Source organism: Chlamydotis macqueenii, chromosome 1 (genome assembly GCF_036417535.1).
Source record: "Chlamydotis macqueenii isolate bChlMac1 chromosome 1, bChlMac1.mat, whole genome shotgun sequence".
NCBI lineage: Eukaryota > Metazoa > Chordata > Aves > Otidiformes > Otididae > Chlamydotis > Chlamydotis macqueenii.
Window position 1 is genome coordinate 193155263 of NC_141556.1, and position 22075 is coordinate 193177337.

At 47.1% G+C, this 22075-nt stretch overlaps 1 protein-coding gene and 1 long non-coding RNA gene across 2 annotated transcripts in view; both read left to right on the plus strand.

The window, feature by feature from the left end:
* The window catches only part of LOC147602371 (uncharacterized), a 32103-nt gene extending 12471 nt beyond the window's left edge, over window positions 1–19632 (plus strand). The window contains exons 2-4 of the long non-coding RNA XR_015257991.1: window positions 4583–4706; window positions 18609–18759; window positions 19370–19632. This is a non-coding gene — a long non-coding RNA (uncharacterized LOC147602371). The remainder of the gene's footprint in view (window positions 1–4582; window positions 4707–18608; window positions 18760–19369) is intronic.
* A 654-nt stretch (window positions 19633–20286) lies between these two features.
* FLT1 (fms related receptor tyrosine kinase 1) overlaps window positions 20287–22075 on the plus strand; it is a 113372-nt gene continuing 111583 nt past the window's right edge. Inside the window, exon 1 of the mRNA XM_086772018.1 lies at window positions 20287–20560. Within this exon, the coding sequence (XP_086628144.1) occupies window positions 20503–20560 (58 nt within the window). The 5' untranslated portion in view covers window positions 20287–20502. The remainder of the gene's footprint in view (window positions 20561–22075) is intronic.

The window sequence follows — 22075 nt, forward strand, 5'->3', positions numbered from 1 at the left end:
ATTTTGGAATCCAAATATGATTCCCTTAGAACTCCTAAGGAAATGACTCCATGACTGTGAGTGATTAGATACAATATAGAGAGTGTGTGTGTGATTGGAAGGGGAAGCAGTGTCCTTGATTGCACAGTTTTATTCTTTTTGGGCCTCATTCCCAAGCATCTAAAAATATGCTGTGCTGGTCCCTTTTATTCTGAGGCTATATCCTACCTCTTACTTCAGCCGCCACTTCCTTTTGGCTTACCTTCTCTGCATTCTGACCCCACAAGATGCAGTGTTTAAAATTGCTTCAACCATAGATATCTAAAACCAGACAACCAAGTGGGTAACTGTGTCCTGTTATTCCAAAGGAGGCAGAACATTTGTACCTTCCATTAACCTCACTTAACAATGTCAATTCTTAGCACCTTTAGAATTAAGGAAATGTGTTTTCATGCTAAGACAAGAATCTCAGTACAAACTTTTTAACCTGTCTCACTCTTATAAGTCTTTGTCACAAGACCTGCAGGGCATGCAAGCAGAAAAAGTAATATATACTCTATATTAATACCTGGATCAGGTTACAAAGTAGATTGTGCCTTTGCTTTCTATTCAGAAAAAAAAAATAAACAAACAACATTTCAACAGTAAGCTTGTGTTCCAAATAGTGGTATATTGCTACCTATCTATTGCACTGTTTCTCTGTTAGGCTTTGGATGGATGGGTTTCAGTGGGAAAAGGAATGCAAAGAGACACTTGCTAAAGGTTTTCCAAAGTGTTCACAGACATGCCACACAATTTTATACATATTACACAGCATACAGAAAGGCGAAATTGTTAAAGGCAGATAGACCTTGAAAAATAAGTTACATGATCTAGAGCAAAGGGGAATAGCGAGTGAAGTCATATGGAGCAGTAAATGATGTAGTCAATCTGACAGCCAGAATGCCCAGTAGGAGATAGTGTGACTTCTTAGAATGTTTTTCACAACTTCCTCTCACAAACATATGTTTTACATCTAATGAAAAAGTTTCTGCTCTCCCTTTAGGTCAGCAATATAGGAGAAAAAATATCAAAATGAAAAAAGGGTTTCAGGAGGGTTAGAGAAACGTCATGCTTTTGCAGCCGTGTTACAGGAAAGGAGAACATATCTCACCTGTCCTGAGGGATAGCTGCAGATGGAGCTGGGCCCAAGGAACTTCTGCACACGGTGAGCTGGAGCATATCTTGTACTGACACTGGACAGAGCTGGAGACTGCGGGGTCCATGGTTGAGTGTGATGAGGCTACAGTGTACCTGGCTGCATTAGCTGGGGGAAAAAAAATCCACTACAATGCCCCTGATAAACTTGCACACTCCATTTTCTTTCTTTTGATTTGATTTGTTTTATTTTGTTAGTGGTCTGAAAGTCCAAGGTTAAGAAATTACTGCTTTTAGTAGCAGGAATGGGAAGGTCAATTCTACAGTTACTGTGTGGGCTGGCATGCAGGCGTTTTTGCACTTCTGAAGTTTCTTCCTCATTAGCTTAACAGTTTCCCTACTGTCACCAATGTCTGCTTTACAGTCAGAGACTGCCCTTTCCCACTATTGCAGTGTTATCTCCTGACATTACTGTCATCTCTGGCTTCCCTGCTGCTGCTCCTCCAGAAATGATGAAGTAACTACTGCATTTACCGATTGTCAGAGATTATTTTGTTGCCTAATTTTGTGGGCAGCTTACATGACAGTCTCCGAAACTCTTGAATTTCAGAACTTGCTACTTTCTGAAAATCAGATCCACTTAATATACTTCTAGTTGGGCACTCATAATTAGGAGTGTCCAATACCACTACTTCACTGCTGGGAATTCTGGCTTTGATGGTTGCATCTATTCCCTCATCCCATTAACACTGTGTAGCAAGATGTCACTTTTCTCTGCATTTGCACAGCGTTCAGGCTGAGGTTTGGATTTGGGATCTCGCTTTTCTCACAGTCCAAGTGTGATAATGGTACTGACCATTACCACTGTGTTAGTGATACTTTCTCTCTCTTGTGCAAGAGACACCTCATGATGCTTTGAATCCAGCCTGCTTCCCATCTTATTTACTTTTGAAACATATGAAGCTTAATAATGACATCAATCTCCCTGAGAATCATAGAGCCATAGAATGGTTTGTGTTGGAAGGGACCTTAAAGATCATCTAGTTCCAGCTCTCCTGCTATGGGCAGGGACACCTTCCACTAGATCAGATCACTCAAAACTCCATCCAACCTGGCCTTGAATGTTTCCAGGGATGGCGCATCCACAGCTTCTCTGGGCAGCCTGTTCCAGCACCTCACCACCCTCACAGGAAACAATTGCTTCCTTATGTCCAGTCTAAACCTACAATCTTACAGTTTAAAACCATTGACCCTTGACCTATCACTACATGTCCTTGTCAAAAGTCCCTCTCCAGCTTTCTTGTAGGCCCCCTTTGGGTACTGGAAGGCTGCTGTAAGGTCTCCCCGGAGACTCCTCTTCTCCAGGCTGAACAGCCCCAACTCTCTCAGCCTGTCCACATAGGAGAGGTCCTCCAGCCCTCTCATCATCTTTGTGGATCTTCTCTGGACTCACTCCAACAGGTCCACCTCCTTCTTATGTTGGGGACTCCAGAGCTGGACACAATACTGCAGGTAGAGTCTCATGAGAGTGGAATAGAGGGGCAGAATCACCTCCCTCGACCTGCTGGCCATGCTTCTTTTAATGCACCCCAGGATGCAGTTGCCTTTCTGGGCTGCAAGTGCACATTGCTGGCTCATGTTGAGCTTCTCATCCACCAGCACCCCCAAGTCCTTCTCCTCAGGGCTGCTCTCAATCCATTCTCTGCCTAGCCTGTATTTGTGCCTGGGATTGCCCTGACCCACATGCAGGACCTTGCACTTGGCCTTGTTGAACTTCAGAGTGTTTGCACCGGCCCACCTCTCCAGCCTGTCAAGGTCTCTCTGAATGACACCCCTTCCTTCCAGCATGTTAACCACACCACACAGCTTGGTGTTGTCGGCAAACTTGCTGAGGGTGCACTCTATCCCACTGTCCATGTTGCTGACAAAGATGTTAAACAGTGCTGATCCCGATACCAACCCCTGAGGAATGACACTTATCACTGGTCTCCACTTGGACATCAAGCCATTGACCACAACTCTTTTGAGTGTGGCCATGCAGCCAATTCCTTATCCACTGACTGGTGCATTCATCTTTCCAGTTCTTTCCAGTTTAGACACAAGGATGTGTCTAAACTTGTGCTTTGCACAAGTCCAGGTAGATGACATCAGTTGCTCTTCCCTTATCCACCAATGCTGTAAACCCACTGTAGAAGCCCACCAAATTGGTCAGGCACAATTTGTCCTCAGTGAACATGAGAACAGAGAAAGCCATGCTGGCTTTCACCAGTCACCTCCTTATTTTCCATGTGCCTTAGCATGGTTTCCAGGAGGATCTGCTGCACGATCTTGCTGGACACAGAGAGGAAACTGGCCTGTAGTTCCCGAGGTCTTCCTTTTTTCCCTTTTTAAAAATGATGGTTATGTTTCCCCTTTTCCAGTCAGTGTGAACTTCACCAAAATGCCATGACTTCTCAAATATCATCAACAGTGGCCTAGGCACTTCATCCACCAGTTCTCTAGGCACTTCATCCACCAGTTCCCTAGGCACTTCATCCACCAGTTCCCTCAGGACCCACGGATGCATGTCATCAGGTCCCATGGACTTGTGCACCTTCAGGTTCCTTAGATGGTCCCAAACCTGCTCTTCTCCTACAGTGGGTGGTTCTTCATTCTCCCAGTGCCTGCTCAGATCCATTGCTCTAACATCACTTGTATTGGACAGCAAGTTTTAGTGCACTTGTTGGTTTTCTGAAAAACAATTTGACATAGATCATTGTCAAGATCCTGCAAGGGCACAGAAGCCCATCATGTAATGACTGTTTCCTTCTCAATATGGCCACTTCTTGTGCTCTATGGAAATTCTCCCAGCTCCTCCACTGAAATCCGTGGACCCAGAGGAAAATCCATCAGTGACCCATTACTTTAGTCAACCTTTTATTCCTGGCAATAGAGGAGAGTGAGATAACCTGGATTTAAAAAAACAAAACAAAACAAAACAAATCAAAACAAAACAACAACAAAAGAAAAAAAACAACCTAAAACTAATACAAACATCAGTCAGTTAGGTGATAAGAGCATATAATAAGAGCCCTGCAGTTGAGATATGCTGCCAGCATCACAGGAGTTGTGAGTGACTTCATAATCATTTGTTATCCATTTCTATATTTACTGAAATCTGACTTGTTTTAGTCATAAGGCACAGGAATTGTGTTTTGTCTTTCAAGAACGGCTTTAAATCTGGCCAGTTGAATAAGAAAGTCGGGCTAGGTTAGGGAAGGTGAGTCCACAGCAACATGGGCCTGTAGGTGTCTCTAGTCTTTCTTGGCTGGAAAGGGGTAAATAGCTTTTGTTCTTGGCCTTTTTCTTAAAAAAAAAAAGAAGAAAGATAAGAAATTATTTCAGGTAAGCAGATATTTAAATAAACCATGTTTATATACATTTTGATATTTTTTCTAAATCTTCTCTTGTCTTTCGTTTGTAATAGATGTTCTGCAAGTTCTGCTCACCATGCTCAGGGGTACCTTATTGACTGCTGTGGAAAACACAACTTCTTGCTTAGTTGTCTCTAGCAACTTCCAATTATCTGAGAAGAAGAGATAGATTTTAAGGTATGTTTTCTGTATTTCTTAGAAAAAAAAAAAATTCCTGACAAATGATTGGTTCATCTGCCTGCTATTAACCATCAAAGCACCAGAACATTTGATTTTTGTGGATCTTTTTTTTTTTAATCTTTCCTGCTTCTACAGGAAAATTTCTCTCCTGTTCTTTGATTCTGGTGCTAGTCTTGTCTTTCTTCCCCTGTGATTAGTTAATGACTACTTCCATTTCTATAGCAATCATGTTACTATTGTTTTTATGTCTTTGTGCCCAGGGCCACTGCTGTCTGTCAACATACTTCATGTTTTCTTTTTTAATTAATAGCTGGAAACACCTAGTAGAAAAGCATGAAATGTTGTATTGCTATGTTCTGGAGCAATGAGTATGGCATAGCTTTGAGGAAGTATTCTGTAAAGCTATTAAAAACATTTTGAAAGGCTTAAATATTTAAAACATTAACATTTAAAAGGGTGAAATTATTTATGACCTGGACATTTTTCTTCTGTAATTGCAGCAGCTAGAGAAAGAGATTGAAGAAAAGATAAATGTGTGGTTACAATACTTTAGCCAAATGGCAGGGGCTCTATTTTATGTTTTATGACAGATCTTTTTAATTTATGGACAAGTAATTTAATTTTCTTGTTCTTCTATTTTTTTTTTCAAGTGGGAAGATGTTGAGTCCCTTTCAGCTGACACTAATAGCTTTGAACCTTTGATAACCATTCTTGGTTTCCTGGCAAGTATAACTTAAGTCTAGATAAATAAGAACAGTGCGAAGGAAGGAGAACAAATGAAAAGAAGCTTTACCCCTTTAGATAAAGAAGCAGATAGAAGTCTCTATTAAATAAAAACTAAAGCACTAACTAGAAGAGAGAAAAAGATATATATGAAAAATCTAGCCAAATTAGTTGTGGTCACTTATGAAGGAGTGAAAAGTTAAATGGTCTTTCAGATCAGCAGCTTTCTGACTTGCAAATTCACACCAAACAAGAAGAGACCTTGGAAACAGTAAAGAAGAAAAAAAAAAAAAAAAAAAGAAAAACCCAGAAGAGAGAGAGACTATAGGCAGAACAATCTCAAAGAGAGCCAACTGAAAATGAAACATTCTACTAGACACTGTCACATTTCCTAGCACAATAGAAGTGAATGATGCCAAAAAAAAATTAAACTGGAAAGATGCAGGTGAGGATTAACTTATGGAGAAACACTTAAAGGTCCTGATGGCCACGATAAGGAAATATCATTAAGTCTCTGTTCTCTGAAATAAAAGGAAGTTGTAAACACAATGACAAAGAAAGGTGGCCAGAGTGACTGTGGCACCTGAATGTGTGCTATACTCTGTTCAGAGGTGGACAAGCCCTCTACATTATCCAAAGCAGAATAAAGGAAACAACTGCTGATAAATAAGGGAAGCACAGACTGAATTTCATAAAGGAAGATCAGTTCTTCAACCACAATTCCTCAAGCTACTGCCTGTGGGTTAATTTTGATCCTGGAAACAGTAAACCACAGATTAATTTTTATTTCTGTGTCTCAGCCAGAAGAACACACACATGCACATTCTCCACTCAAGCAGGCAAGCCAAATGAATCAGGGGAAAATAAACATAGAAATAGTTTAGCCAGCTTTTCACTGAATTAATTGAAAAGCTGTGTAACAGCCCTACAAGAGATTATCTTTAGACTTTCTTTTCATCTAAAAGGCTGTAATTCTTTGCATTAACAGAAGATTGACAAACTGTTTCATGTGGTTGCCTAACTGCTGTCTTTACACCTATAAACTGAAAGAGGAAAGTCTTCTGTTTTCTTTTTTCCATTTAACACAGACAATGAAGCAGCTGCATTCACCATCTTCAACAAGACTTGGTTGCTGAAATATGCAACTTAAAGGCTTTCCACTGCTGTTCCACATTTGCTTAGAGGAAAATACAGAAAAAAAAATAACAAAAGAGCCTGGAAGGTAGATGCTCCTTGTGGAGACTAGGCCAAGTCCATGGAGCAGTTTGCAGCAGAGTGTCTTAGGTCAGAAACAGCTTCAACGGAGTATGACTGTACTGTTTCCAGATCCAGGTTGGCTCTATTCAATCCACTCAACTCATTCAGCTCCTCAGTATTTCCAGTTCAAAGTTTAAGGATTCTGGCAGTATGAGTTGAGGTCTATCTGCATCCACTGGTGTGGTCACATCCTTTAGTCTGGCAGACCAAAGCCCACTTTGGTCCATGTTACTTGTATTTCCTATTGAGTCACTCTAGGCCTTCAAAGATATGCAGGCAGTAGAAAACATCTATTACAAGGACTTAATCTAAATCTAGGCCTAGATGACTTTGAAAGTAAATATATTATAAAACACCAAGTATTAAGTGATATTAAATTACAATAAACTTCAAAACAAGTCAGAAGTGTCTTAGCTAGAAGAGAAGATGGGCATTTCTGAGACATGTTTAGAAGGAAGCCTGAGGGACAATTTAGTTGTCCGAACTTTGGCATTCAGTCATTGTACAGGTCCCAGGGAATCCCTCCTGGACTCCAGCCATTGCTCCTGGGAGGCTTGGGCACGCTGGATCCCTGCCATCCCTGAGTGAACAAGTCGCATGCCCCAGGTTATTACAGGTGGGATTAGACACCTATATTTGGCAACCAAGTTGAGCCCTGTGTGTGGGCTAAAATGGTGGGGCTACTGAAGGAACATGAGGAAGTATCTGACTGAAAGATTCCTCTTCTCAACAAGGTTCAAGGGAGAAGTATTTCACATCACAGGTCTTTGAGGAGCTCTCCATCCTGGATAGACAGGGCTGGTGAAGCCTTTTCATGCCTTCAGTAGAAAATGGTCACCGAGAAGTAGACTGGTTCAGAGAGGATGTTTCTCATTTCCAAAATGTTGCAAATTTTCATTAGTTGATTTTTTTGAAAGAGCTTCAGGATCCTTAGGTTGGAGGAGAGACAGAAATGCAAACAGGTACATTTCCTGTGAAGCACAAACCTAAACATTAACTTTCAGACCCACATATTTGTTTTTTACTAGACTGGATTTTTGCAGGCACCTTGCTTTTTGTTTCGGTTGTGCAGCTGTCTTCTGAAACAGCTGGTGGTGGAAAACTTAGCTGTCTTTTTAGAGGTTTTTCTCCTGGAATAACAGTGTGTTTTGTTTTGGTTGATCATGCAATATTCTGTTCTTTTTTTTCCACAGAGAGCACTAATCTCTCTTTGGCAAGGTGAACCAGAACTAGTAGTTTTCATGCCCTGTAGTTGCAAGTCTCACATTCCAAATTGTTGTGTACATATATGTATGAGACAGCATAACATCCCCAATAAAACCAACTTTCAGAATGGAATATTTTTGTACATGATGCTAAAAATAACTTACCAAAATCTCTGAGTAAAGCTATACTCACAATTCATGAGGCCAGGAAGCAGAATGGTTATGAGTTCTGGTGAGTAAATTCCTCAAAAAACATCTGCTGTAAGTTTGGCAATCATACATTGGCAATGACAAAGCCAAAAAAAATGTGTGAATTAATTCTTGATCCCTGAGTGTGCAACTGCCATGGAAAGGAACAGTGGTTTTGAATGTTTGAGAATAATTAGTTAAAACTGGAATAGGTGTAGGGCATGTCTACCAGGGCATTTCTGTCCTATGACAGGAGGCAATTATAGTAAAAATAAAGTTGATTCTGTGTCTGACATAAGTATTTATCAAGGAATAAATACCTGTAAACAGATGGCAATTAAGCTAGAAAGACAAAATCAGCATAAAACCAGGAAGATGTAAACTCAGTAGGAATTCACTTCGGCTGGAAATTGGAAGAAATTCTCTAAAGTAGGGAAATAAGGTTCTGTTACAGCTTTTCTTTAGAAGGAACTGGGACAGCAAAAAAATATCTAAGCAATTAGCATTGTTTTCTAAAAAATTGGGAGTTACGTGAGCAAACTCTGTGTACCTACATGGTTCCTACCTCAGCAAAAAGCCCTTTGGAATCTGTTGGCCAGTTTTAACTAAAGCCGATATAAAAGAATAGGTTTTAAAGGTAGTTATATTCCTTCAGTTTGCATGCAAATAGGGGCTAGGTAGGGTGGAGAGAACCAACCCATATAAGAACCAACTAAGGGAAAGGCTGTAGTGAGAACTCATATCTTCTTAGTCACCAGCGTGTCCCTGGGCTCCCTCGGGCATTTAAATGCCTTATGAATGCTCACCCACGGGAAAGCATCGAGCAGAACTCCCACTTTCTCAAACACAAAAACCTCAAGCTACATAGGAAACCAGGTTTCCGTAGTTCCTGTGGTCACAGCACTACATGTCTGACACCGGAGCCTGGTGCATACTGAAAGGGATTGAACAGTGTGTCTGGCTGCAGAAGGGCTGGTTCTGATGACGTGACAGAGAGAATTCACTTTCAAATGCTATCACTCGTGCTGTGTGATTTCAGACATGTCATTTCATCCTCACATGACCTCTAGAATGACAACATTTGTGCAGATTTACCCCTCACAAAGCAGAAAAACTGACACCTTCAGCTGGATGATATTTTAAAGTGTTTGAATTAGATCTAACAGTACTTTTGGGTTTGGGTGGGGTTTTTTTTTGAGTCATATTAATGATGAACAGTTACAAATTTGCCGCCATCTGGATGTATTGATTATTTCAAACATGCTGAATTTTTTACAAAGTTGTACTATACTGAGAAATCACAGGTAGAGGAGAAATTGCCTCTTAGGTGGTTTTTTTTTTTGTTGTTTCACAATTATGAAATATTTCTGTGGCAACTTCAACAATAGCTTTCATGGAACAGGAAAAACAAAAAGTTTATTTTTAGGTGCTCACTTGGCATATCCTATCCCTTAGGGCTGTGCCTATTTCCTCTCTCAATAAACCTCATCCATCTCACCAAAAGGATGGACATCTTAACTTTGTTGCTGGCAGAATCCAGTGGAAAACAGCAAGTGATTAGCCATTTCCCAAGATTCTAAATTCACAAGTGCACTTTGTATTTTGCCGTAAGGAGGATGGACACATAGAGACATAGATGGCTGCAAGGAAGCGATCCATCCCATTTTCAACCCGTTCTCAGCAGAGGCCCAGGAAGCTGGGCTAAGTTGTTTTTCCATGGCTTGGTGACAGATCTTCCAGTAGACATCATCTAATACCGAGTGACCAGCCATCATCAGAGTGGCGGGAGAAACACGCCTGTAGCATTACAAATGTACTTCTGTTGTCAACCCTGAAAAACCCTTGAAAGCAGAGGGTGGCTGGCGTGCTGAATGCGCTCTTGTGCTTGACAGTCTTCCCGTTGTTACCGCTTCTGCGTCAGCCGTACTTGCTGTTTCTCGGTCTAATCTCCAGCTGTGAAATCTCGTATGCAGAACTTTTTCCTCCTTGTGCTCCTTCTCCCAGAGGACTTCTAACTCCCGACTTGTGAGTACACCCTAGGACGGATGGTGAATAATAGCAGCAGCAACAGCAGCAGTAATAATAAAGGAAATTCAGCTCTTTGCCCACGTCAGACTGCAGGTTCTTACGTGATCTCTGTTATACAAATCGTGAGCAACTTTGTACGTTATCAGTGGCATTTAGACAACTACATCCCTCATTCTGATGGGAGTTAGGCACTTCAATGCCTGTAAGGATTTGTGCCTCTGGGGCTCGTTCCAGATAACAGAAACCTATGGCAGAGTCTGGGGGAGATAAACTTGAATTGCCCACATCTAAGGGGTGGGGGGAGGGCAGGCGGTACCACAGGCAGACGGAGCAGCTTTTCCTACCTGCAGTGTGCCTGGCCTCCAGAGAAAGCCTGGGAAGAGCCTGAGGAGCTGGCATGCCGACTCTGAGGTGAGACGGGAGCCGAGGACCATGGACCAGAGTTTGGGACTGGGTCAGAAACTGCAGCCCCAAACCTGTGTCTCTGTGGAGGGATGCAAGAGTGTGTGGATACAGCTGTCGGGCTGGGAGGCCACCGGTGATGGTCACCGTCCCTCCCAGCCAGCTGTGTCCAGCACCTTGCAGGCTACTGGAAACCTAGATGATCTATTTCGCTTGGGGATTTTTGTTGTTTTGCTGTCACTGCAAAGGAGACATAAAAATTGGCCAAGACTTAGGATTTTTTTAAAAGAACCCTGCTCTTGGATGTGGGAAATCCCGTTCTATTTTTATATAGAAAAGATTCATATTCATTCCTGAAGGTTCCCCATATCCTTTTTCCCTAAAAGGCCTTTAAATCAGCCTATCTGCATGTGTGAAGAGGAACATCAGGTTTTCTTTTCTGATGGCAAGCAGGCACATTTAAAGAAAATGATTTGCATTTTCTCATAATGAGCCACTGTCAGTCATTAGGCGGCCCAAGCGATTCCACCCTGCAGACAGACAGCTGCCAGAAAGCACTCAAAGCAAGAGCCTGACCCTGCTGCTCTTGCTGGACGTAGACTTCCCTTGGAAATGGGTTTTGTATCCCATTAGGAAAGGCAGGAACTCGCCTTTAATAAGAACTAATAGGAAAGTTTATAAGAACTATTTTAAGAGTGAGAATTGTTCTTTTAAAAGCTCTTTTAAGGGAAGATTAACTCTTTAAGAATTATTTAACAAGGGGTAGCATCAGCAGCGTTGAATGAACCCGTACATCCAAGGATCCGAATACCCTCTTTTGGACAGACATCATCCTTCTAGAGTAGAAACAAAGTGTTTTCAGCCATTATTACTTGTAAGGGGCCGGCTGTTGGGGCAGCCCCAGGACCGACGGGGGACACGTTAGCCCCTTCCCGGTGACCGGGGCTTTGTCGGTCATCTGCGTTAAACCTGCTGGGGGGGGTGGAGAGGGGGGCGGGTAGAGGCAGGAAGAGGCTCTTAATCCCTGGTGTCTTTGTTCCGGCTTGCACACATCGGAAGCAAGGCTAAAGCCGTGTGATGGCTTTTTATGGAAAAGGAAAGACATTTGCAGGCACTTCGGCGCATCCTGGCCGCCCGAGCGGGGCTGGAGTCTCGGCGAGGGGCACCCTGGTACCGGCTGGGACCCCCCGCGCCCTCCGCCCCGCTGCCGCATCCCTCCCAGCGCACACCCGCTTTTCTTCTTTTTTTTTTTTCCTACCCCCACTTCCCCCCCCCCCCAAAAAAAAAAAAAAAAAGATCAAAAGCTCCTTGCTGTTGCAAAAGGACTATTTTCTCAGGCGTCCTTCCCCACCACGGGCTTTGTGAAAAGGACAATAGACTCCTGTGTCAGTGGTGTTGGCACCGGCCTTGCATAATACAGGAAGCAGCATTTCCTTTCGGGGGTGGAAAATTAACTTGGATCGTGCGTTTCTCTTTTTATTGCTGACCGTACACACCCCGGGAAATTCGGCTCTCGGGAAGGGAAGCGGCAGCAGCCTCCTCTCCGCATCCTCCCCGGCGCAGGGAAAGACCCGAGCGCGGCTCCGCCGCCGCGGAAGGAGCGCGCCCCGCTCCGCCCTGCTCCGCCCCGCTCCCGCGGGGTCCCGCCTGCCCCCCCCTGCCCCCCCCCCGCATCTCTCGCCTGCCGCCTGTCCCGCCCGGCGCAGCCCCCGGGGGGGGGTCCCGGGAACCGGAGGGCGTCCCGCATGGCCGGGAGTGGGGAGCTGAGGGGGGGGTTTCTGCCGTGGGTTTGGCCGAATCTCTCCCTCCACCCGCCTTGGGCAGCGCGGGTCACAGCATCTCTTGGATCTTTGGATGCAGCCTGCTTATCTCGTCTTTCGGGGGATTAAAAAAATTAAAAAAAATAATAAAAAAAAGAAAAATTATCTGTTTCTCGTTGGGAGAGTTAAGAAAAACCCAACAAACTGAGACTCCTGCCCTTTGACAGCTCATGCCACCTGTAAAGTCTGACGCCATGAAAAAACTTCCAACCAGTTTCTTCTAATCATAGAATCATAGAATGGTTAGGGTTGGAACCCCCCTGCCATGAACGGGGACACCTTCCACTAGACCAGGTCCCTCAAAGCTCTGTACAACCTGGCCTTGAACACTTCCAGGGATGGGGCATCCGCAACTTCTCTAGTCAACCTGTTCCAGTGCCTCACCACTCTCACAGGAAAGAACTTCTTCCTTATGTCTAATCTAAATTTGCCCTCTTTCAGTTTAAAGCTATTACCCCTTGTCCTGTCACTACATGCCCTTGTCAAAAGTCCCTCCCCAGTTTTCTTAGAGGCCCTGTACCTGAAATGTCGCTATAAGGTATCCTCGGAGCCTTCTCTTCTCAGGGCTGAACAGCCCCAACTGTCTCAGCCTGTCCTCATAGGAAAGGTGCTCCAGCCCTTTGATCATCTTTGTGGCCCTCCTCTGCCTTTGAAAAATGTCCCAGAAAGGCCACACACTTGTTAATAAAGCATTAAAATGTCTTTCTAAGCCAGCTCTCCCCAGGAGATGCTCAACCCTTTCTATTACAGGGTTAAAAAAGACATAGTTGGTCCAGTACGGTCATAGACAGTCATAGACCTTTGGGGCAAGTTCTACCTCAACAAAGACTGTGTGTGTATAGAGTTTAATACACATTCCACAGTTGTTCTTCAAATGATGCTATGTTCTTCATTGCCTTGAGGTGTTCAGTTGTAATAAATGTGGGTTTGAATTCAGTGACTGCAACCCAGTCCTGGCTTCTCCATCTTCCCTCAGCCCTTTGCTGGGACCGAGAAGAAGTCAGTGCAAACTCTGGGGATCTCAGGAGAAGTTCTGCTACTGAAATATCCTGGTTTTCTCTTTTTGTCTTTCCTCTTTTGCTAACAACAACCCAAACCTCAGCTTCAGGAGGTGAGCTGGTAGCTTTGCAAGGTATGGACATACATAAACGCTATCAGCAGCTCCTGGTACTTGTGAGATTAGTTCCTGCACAGATTATTCCCCCTCCTAAACCTGTGCTGGATCCTGTCTGCTGGACAAGAGAGCATTCCCAGACAGGGTTTCAAAGCACCAGACGGGCAGTTGTGAGGCTTGCCAAGTCAGCAGGCAACCCCTTTCAGCCCCCATGTTGTGCTGATTGGCCAATTATGGTTTTCCTGCACCGAAGGAACCAAAGATATTCATTTCATAGCATGGAAGTGATACTGTTGCATCACTATGGTCATAACTGCCCACATCATCATGAGTATCTCGAGGAACTGGAAGGGAAAGAATATTTTAATTACTCCTGTCACCAGTTTTTTGTTTTTTTGTTTTTTTTTTTTTACTATTTTACTATTTTAACACCTGTTTAGGCTTTACTTTTTACTTATTTTCAAGGAAATGTGTTGTGGAAAAGCGCTATCTCAAAATTGTTCTCTTGAGAATCTCGGTCATGCCTGGAGATGGACAGCAAAGGGAATTCTAGTGCGTTTCAGAGGAAGCTCTTCAACTCTCCCCAGGTCTGTGCAGCTCTCTTTAGTCTTCCTCTGTAAAATACCATCCTTGCTACTTGCCAGTGGAACTGGAGATAGCTCTCATGAGCTTCTGGGCAAGCACTGTGGTGGTGCCTCTTTTTTTCCACCTGCCTGGTGGACTTGCATTGCTATGGATTTAGCCCAGTTGGACCTCCTAGAGCTCCAAACTTGTGCCTTGAATCCTCTCTCCCGAAATTGCTCTGCTTGCAGTCGTGTAAGTGAACCAGTATTTGGGGCAGGGAGTACGCCAGCCCTACTACGTGGGTCACATGTGGTGTAACCACATGCATTACTCCGGTGCTGCCGGACCTCGACAGTGCTGCACGTATCCCACATTTCCCAGTACAGCTCCCAGGATACTCCTGTGAACATTGTTTCTGTGGTCAGAGAACTGTTTGCTTTTGTTCACATTTTGTGTCTAATTTGTTCCAAAATCATCAGGACATAGGCATTTGTGTACATCACTGAGTCACCAGCTTCTCTGCGAGCAGCAGCTGCGCGGGGTCCCGGCATGGAGGCCTGGTTTGTGTTATGGTGAGGGAAACACTAGGCCTCTGGGGGCCAGGGCTTGGGGTGGTAAGAGGAAAAGAGCTCGTCGTTGTAATGCTGGTTTTTCTTTTCATGACCCAATGTTTTCTTGGGTAGTTTTCCCTTTTTGACATGTTTTGGTTTGGTTTTGTGGTTCTTTTGCTGACCTTCTGGTTGTCTTTCCCACTGAAATGCACTGACCTTGGCCTGATTCCACAGGGAGGAGATGCAATGGATCCTTTCATGTGGTCTTGCTTCTTTCTAAACACTTACCCTGGTACGTTCATGTACTGAGGGCTCCAGGAAAGCCATATATATATATATATATATGTGTGTGTCCTCCCAGGTAAAGGGAAGAAGTAATGGCTGGGGATGGGATTTCAGAAGCCTGGGAGATGAAGCTGAGAGCGCGACGTCACCACCATGCTAACCCAGCTATGGCGAAAGTAGGTCATTCCCATATTGACGCAGGTGTGCAAGCGTGCGAGTGGGGTCCAGCACACAGTGGAAATGCTTACTAGCATTCTTCTATTGTGCTTGTGTTTTTCAGGGACAGAAAAATTCTTGTTCCACTTTTTTTTCTCCCCTGTTCAGTGGAATATTGCTGAATGCACAAATAAAATCAATTGCGTGGTATTTTGAAAGAAAATGTGTATTGTAATAGAGTTTGCTTTTAGTAAGGGGGGGAAAATCACTGGCATTTTGCCGTACAGGCCTGACAGGAAGAGGAGATGCAGGCAGAACCAAAATCAAGTTGGATGTGCAAGGAACCAGTGAGGGACGGCTGAGTCCCAAGTGAGCCAAGCCCAGTAAAAAGGCAGGTGGGAGCAATTGCTGCACCAGCAAGGAGCCAGAATGTCTGGCAAGTCTGGATCAGGATCAGGTCCAGAGCCAGTGGTCAGGGTCAGACACTGTCTGGTGATCACCCCGCGAGGCCACAGCAGTGGTACAAGACTGGGTAAGGATACAGTTGCTGTGAACCATGGCGTAGCGTAAGCAGGAACCGGAGGTATGGCCTCGGCTTAAAAGCAACTCCCAAGGGACAGGACAGGCAGACTCTCGCCTCCAGCTTTCTCCACAACAGCAAAGGAACTGACTCTATGCTCCACCAGCTGAACCCCTCAACTCAGCCACTGAAACTTCTGGAAGGGGAGTACTCCAGGCCCAAGTATCACAGGAGTTCTTACTCATCAGCTTCCTAACCTCCCAATAAAATACCAGGCAATCTGGTTAATTGCTCATGCCAGTTGACTAATTATGATAAAAAATGAGCACTGGCAAATTATGTGCTCCCGTTGCCTCCGCTTTCTTGCTTTGCCAGCCCTCAAAAATGGACCTACCTTTGATGCAGGTGGGGAGTTTAGATGAAGACGTAACAATCACTGCTCTGAGCTGTCATACCCTTTGGTGAAGGATGGGCAGCAGTGCTGTGAGGTTGTCCTGCAAGGACTAATCCTTTGCTGCAGCTTTTGGCTGTCATTGCCGCACATGCTGACTGGGTAGAGTCAAGAGTCTATATAATGTAAGGTAAATCTCAGCCTTGCTGAGGGAAAGCACAACCACAGCTGCAGTTTATGTCTCTGCATACCCTTCCTATGCATGTGCCTGGTGGGCAGGTGTACGTAGCTGTCCCAGTAAACACCATAGTACAAAGAAGAAATCTCAGCTTTTTTCTTCTCAGAATCCTAGAGAAAGCTAAGGAACTTTGGTTTACATGCAACTTTCAATGTAGTGGGCAAATCTGAATAACAGCAGCAGCTAAATTATAATGATGATGGTAAATGGGATTTACTTGGTAATGTGCTGCTTAAACTCTGTTCCTGTCATGGGGAGATGGGACCAGAGGGTGTCAAAACAATGGTGATTGAAAACACCTAACTGAAAAGAGAGAGGAAAAGCAAGTCAGAGGAAGGCCTTGGGTAAAGTAGACCCAGTCCGTCTTGCCTTGGATCTAGTTTACAGTCTCCACAGTAGCTAGGTTAGTATAAAAAGCTCCAATTTTCTTCCAGTTGTCACAGTTCACTGGGTCTCCTGTTACGCGAGTGTGCTGTAAGCTGTATCAGTGAAATGCCCTGGATTACAAGCGGCCCTCCATAGAAAGCAGGCAAGTTACATCCTGGATTATTTCACTGAACTTTTTTACATTGAGCCACAGAAACATTTGTGAGCCCCAGAAATGGTCGTGCCAGTGCGAATGATGAGCAACTACAGGGATGGAGGAGGCTCCTACTGGTGGATGGGGAGCACTGGACCCTTTCCTACTGGCTCTGAAAAAAACTGTAATGTTTTCAGGCAATGAACTGAAATACTCCTTTGCTTAAAGTTTTCACCCTGGGAGCAGCCAATCCTCTTAAAAGCAGCCAGTTGGCAGATGCAAATTCCGCAGAAGACCTGCAGAGGGAGATCCAATCTGCTCTGTTTTGACATCTTTCCTTCTCTCCTGACAGCTGGAGCTTGGGACCATCTCAAAGGCAGTCTAGTCTGCTCCTATTAGGTGTCTACCTCTCTGCTGTGAGTGCAGGGATCAACAAGATACCATGAGGTCCCTCAGTTCTAACTCTGGCCTGCGCAGTCGTCTTCTATGGGCAGGCACCTGCTGTGCAGGTGCTGGTGGCAGCCTTTTGTGTAATGCTGTGAACACTGGAACCAGTGCCCCAAGGAGCTATTTTGAGCACTAGTGCAGACAAAAAAAAAAAAATGCTTCTATGACTGAAAAGAGTCAGGCCAGGTTGGGAGGGTATCAGCTGCTGGTGTGAGTGGGATTTTCCAGGCTCTTTATTTTTGCCAGGTCCACGGGAACTGTCCAAGCCATTCCTCCCATGAGACTTGGCTAAAGCCTTAATTCAGGATGTTCCAAGCGTCCTAATTCCAACGGGGAGTAGAATCCACAACCTCAGGATGTGTCCCAGTGACTTGACTAAGCCGTATCCGGGTAGAGAGGAGTCTCCACCCCACCTAACTATTGAAGCCAGACATGCAAGAGTCATAAAGGCTGGCAGAGAGCAGTGCCCTAGTTAAGTATTAGGCTATGAAAGGTCTGATGTGCTCAGGGTGGTGTTTGCATTTCTTTGCAGCATCGTAGTCTGCTGCTCAAGGTGGACTCAGGAGCTGAATGCCCTGATCACTCGTCTTTTCAATCAAATTTCCTGTTGCTCATTTTCTATGTTGTTCCAGTGAGTCTTGTTGGCCAGGGAGGCATAAGGGATGCGTATGGGAGAGTTGGTGCTTCTGCTGCCTGACAACTTGATGGTCTTAATGTCAGATGTATGGGTTATTCAAGCAAGAATAGAAGCCATCTTCCTCCAGAGCAGGGTAAAATTCAACAATGCAAGGTACTGCCGGGCTGCAAATGAACACTAAAACCAGATGATGTTGTCTGCCGTGAAGGCTGTTTCTCCTCTCTCTTTTGCAGCTTCTGTACTGCTGGAGACTGAACAGATGATCAGCCTTGCAGCAAGGATATTTCAAAGAAAGCTTACTCTCAGTTGCTAAATTGGGCTGACTTCCTTTCTAGTATTTAGTAATACTCTTTTTAACAAGTACTAGAAAAAGGAAATATCCCATGTTTCAGAGCTGAAGGGAACATAACAACAGTTGTGTATCCTTTATTGCAAGGATAAAAAATGTCCTCGCATATGCCACCCGCTGCTTAGCATCAGACCAAAGCCTAAGATTCTGGTATGAAGAGATCATATTGCCTGCAGGATGGACATTTGCCTGGGACAGGTCCATGACCTGCTCCTTAGTGGTTTTTTTGGCCATAGCACCCAAACCGCTCTTCAAAATAAGTTCTCACCCTGCTATATGTTGCCAGTTACATGGCAGTACACAAAAAATAAGATCAAATGGGTTCCACACAGCCCTTTCCTTCACATGCACACTGTCCATAAGTCCAGATGCTTCAGCCTGTGTGTTTAGAGATGCCTTCCATCCAGTTCCTGGCATAAGCTTCCCACTGTATCTTCATTCTTCTTTGTGGGAATGTCTGCCACCTCTTTCTTCCCTGTATCTCACTACTGGGCTCTTTACAGTCTTCATGCAGGCTCCGCATCTCTTCTTTCCCTGTCTTTGGCATATGAAGAGTGACAAGGGGTTAGGAGCAGATCTTCAGGTTTGGCCTCCCTGGTCCTCAGCTCCTTGGTAGATCAGAAGCTGGTGGCCTCCGTGGGAGAAGGAAAGGAGGTATGTCTTGCCAAAGCATTATGGTCTTTGGAGGGCCATGACTGGATGCAGCTGTGAGATATAGGAGATGTGAAGAGGGTGGGGAGGAAATGGTGTGGCATGGCTGCTGAGTTTGTGATGGGGCCTGCATTATGTCAGACTCTGCATGTACTCAGCAGTGGGTAGGTCAAAGGCAGGGACATCCAGTTCCCTTAGCTCCTTCCATGGGGAGCTAAGAGCTCCTAGGGAGTCTGAGCTGTCAGGACGCTCAGTGTCCTAGTTCTGGTTGGTCTGTCCTCACTGGCCAACTGTTTTCCCAGCTGATGTCCTCTCTGCCGGAGGAGGCGATTTCTTGTGAGTCATCCTCTTTGGGAAAGAAACTTCTGTTTTCTTCCCCCCATGGTGTGAGCAGATGAGGGGTAAGGTATCCATAACTGTTTTATTTTCAAGGTCTCAGCTAGAGGCAGGAAGATTGGAAAATGCAGGCTTAAATTCTTAGCTTAGGGTGTCACTTATGAAGAGAAGTCAGACAGAAGTGTGCAGGAAATATCCTCACAGACTTCAGACTTGAAAGTTAAACAGTTCTCAAGTTAAAAACAACATCAACGTCTCATCTTTTTTTCTTGCACAGGATGGTCTGGTGGGAGACAGGAGATCTGAGCTCTATTTCTGGCTCTTGTCACCAGCTTCCTATGACCTTGGACTAGCCGCCTAACCTCTCTATGTGCCTCCATTTCCTTCTCTGTAAAACGGGGGTGATCACACTTACCTGCCCCATGCAGACACTCTTGTGACTTATTTCACAGCATAAAAACATAGGAAGGGCCATACTGGGTCAAAACTGAAGACCTGGCTCTCTTCTGGTCTTTCATAAAATAAAACACGGGTGGAGAACATGCGGTAAGTGCTTAGAAAAGAGAAATCTTATTTCTAGAGTAGTCCTGGATGTCACAGGGTGGGTGAAGGCCAGCAGCAGCGCTGGCAGGACAGCCTCCCAGAGCATCCTCAGCCAGTGCTGCCCCTTCCCGGCTTCACTGCTGCTGGCAGGCAGGGGACCCGTGCTGCTCCGGCTCAGGCCCCGGCACAGGGCAGGCTGCCCCGCCGCTCCCCCTCCCCAGGGAAGATGGGGGGCGGGGGGAAAAGCAGCTCCCTGGGCGCGGGCAGCGCTTTGGGGCGCTCCGAGCATCGAGGCCAGCGGCCGGGGAAAGGCTGCGGAAATCGGGAATCCGGTGCGCGTCTTCCTCGGAGGAGCCCGGCGGAGTGCGGGGCGGGCGGTGAACCCCGCTCCCCGCCCCGGCTGCGCTGTGGCCCCGGCTGCTGGAAACTCCCGGAGGTGGGGGGGCGGGCTCCGGGGAAGGGGGCCGGGAGACCCACGGGGGGAGCAACCCCGTGCGGCGGGGGGGAGCGCGTCCCGGGGAGGGCGTGCTCCCGGCGGAGGATGTGGGCCGGGGGGCGGAGGGGTGCGCGGTGATGGGTGGAGAAGTTATAAATCGGCGGGGCTGGGGCTGGCTGGTAACTGATGTCCGCGGGAGGTGAAGCCGGCGGGGCGGCTCGCAGCGGACACTCCCTTTCCGCGGGCCGGGGCGGGCGGGGAGGGCTTGGGGGCTGCTGGATGCGGATCCCGCGCCGCGCTGCGTCGTTATCTCCGCCACCGCGGGAGGAGCCCAGGACCGAGGAGAGCCCCGTCGGAGCCCAACCGGTGCCTCCACCTCCGCCTCGCTGCCGTCGGTCGGGGAAGAGCCCCCCGCTCCCGCGGGCAGGACCATGCTCCGCCAGCTGCTCTCAGGGATCGTGCTGCTGGCAGCCGCCCTCCTGCTCGCAGGTAAGGGTCCGCCGAGACCCCTTCCAGCCCCCCACCTCCTCTCCGCGCCGGGCTCTCCCACTCGACGTGCCCCTGTCCCCGAGCCCCGCCGGACCCCGCTCGTGGGCTGGTGCCACCTGCCCCTCTCCTCCGGGCAGGGCCGGGGGAAGGCGTCCCCCGTTTTTCAGAAAGTCGCGAAACGCAATCGTGAGCCTCCGGATCCCCGGCGGGAGCGGCAACCTGGGGGTGCCGGCGGTGCGGGGCCGCGGTGCATCCCCTCCACTGGGCAAGGCGGCGATGCCGCCCACGGGGAACAGCCGTCCAGGGTGATGTCCGAACTGGTGCATCGCGGAAAGAAAGCATGTCTTGGCTGCGGGGCAGGCTTCTTTCCTCCCCGCTTTGTTTCCAAGTGTCAGCCTCTCCCGGTTCTGCCCGTGAAGCGGAAAAGGTGCCCGTTTCCTTCCCAAAAAAAAACCCCAGATCCTGCTGCCTCCCGCCCGAGCAGGACGGCGGAGCATCGCTCGTGGCTGCCTGCGTGGGGTGGCCGCGCGGGTACGCGGCGTGGGTGACTCCAGAGAGCGGGATGGAGCTGCTCTCCCGCGCCTGCATCCCGCAAAGCTGCGCCTGCCGGGACGGAGATTGGGTTTTCTTAACAGAGTTTTATTTTACTTTGAGCGAGGAGCCGGCCCTACTGTGCCGGAGCTCGGTGGTGAGGAGAGCGTCCCAGCGTTGCGTTGCCGGTTGCCTGGGAGCAGGGGTGCGTGGGGGCCGGCCACGAGCCACTCCCGCGTGGGCTCATCGCATCCCAAAAAACCCGACCTCCCCCCGGGACAGGCGTTGAGGCTAGTGGCGGAGGCTCTCGGTTTGCTCCGCGCCGCTGAGTCCGCGGGAGCGGCCCCTGCGCGGCGTGGAGCGTGGCCCTCCGGCGGGGGCGACCCCGGCGCGACGGTCCCCGGGCGCTGCCCCTGCTGCCAGCCCGGGAGGAGAGCTGGCGGGGCCGCCCCGACGAGACCTTTTTCTGCTGGGGAAGTGCTGATTCATCAACTTTGATATAGATATATAGGTATTCTTCCCCCCCCCCCCCCCCCTTCTTTTCCCCAGGAAAGTGCTAATTTCCCCACATTATTTATCTCTGCCAAGGAGATCCTTATGCCCAGGATGAAGTAGGCACAGGCATGGGACATCCACCCTGGATACAGGAAACAGTGGGTTCAAATCCTTGCCAGGCTTCCTTCACAGCTTGAGCTTGAACTTCAGTATCCCCCTCCCACATGGGCTCCTGCAGTGACCAGCTACCCTGGGGGACCGGCTTCCTCTTTCCTGTCGGAAAGGTTTTCCATTGTGCAAATCGTGGCAAACCCACTGCCCAGGGAGAAGGTGGATGCAGTCAGCCAGGGACTGTCGGGCACCATGGTTCATCTTCCTCTTCCAGGGACTGTCAGGGACACGTGCACCCTAGACCAGTTCCAATGGGGAAAACTTGGCTTGTTGAGGGGGAAAACCTGGTGCTCTCGGTGCTGGGCTGTGGGGATGGAT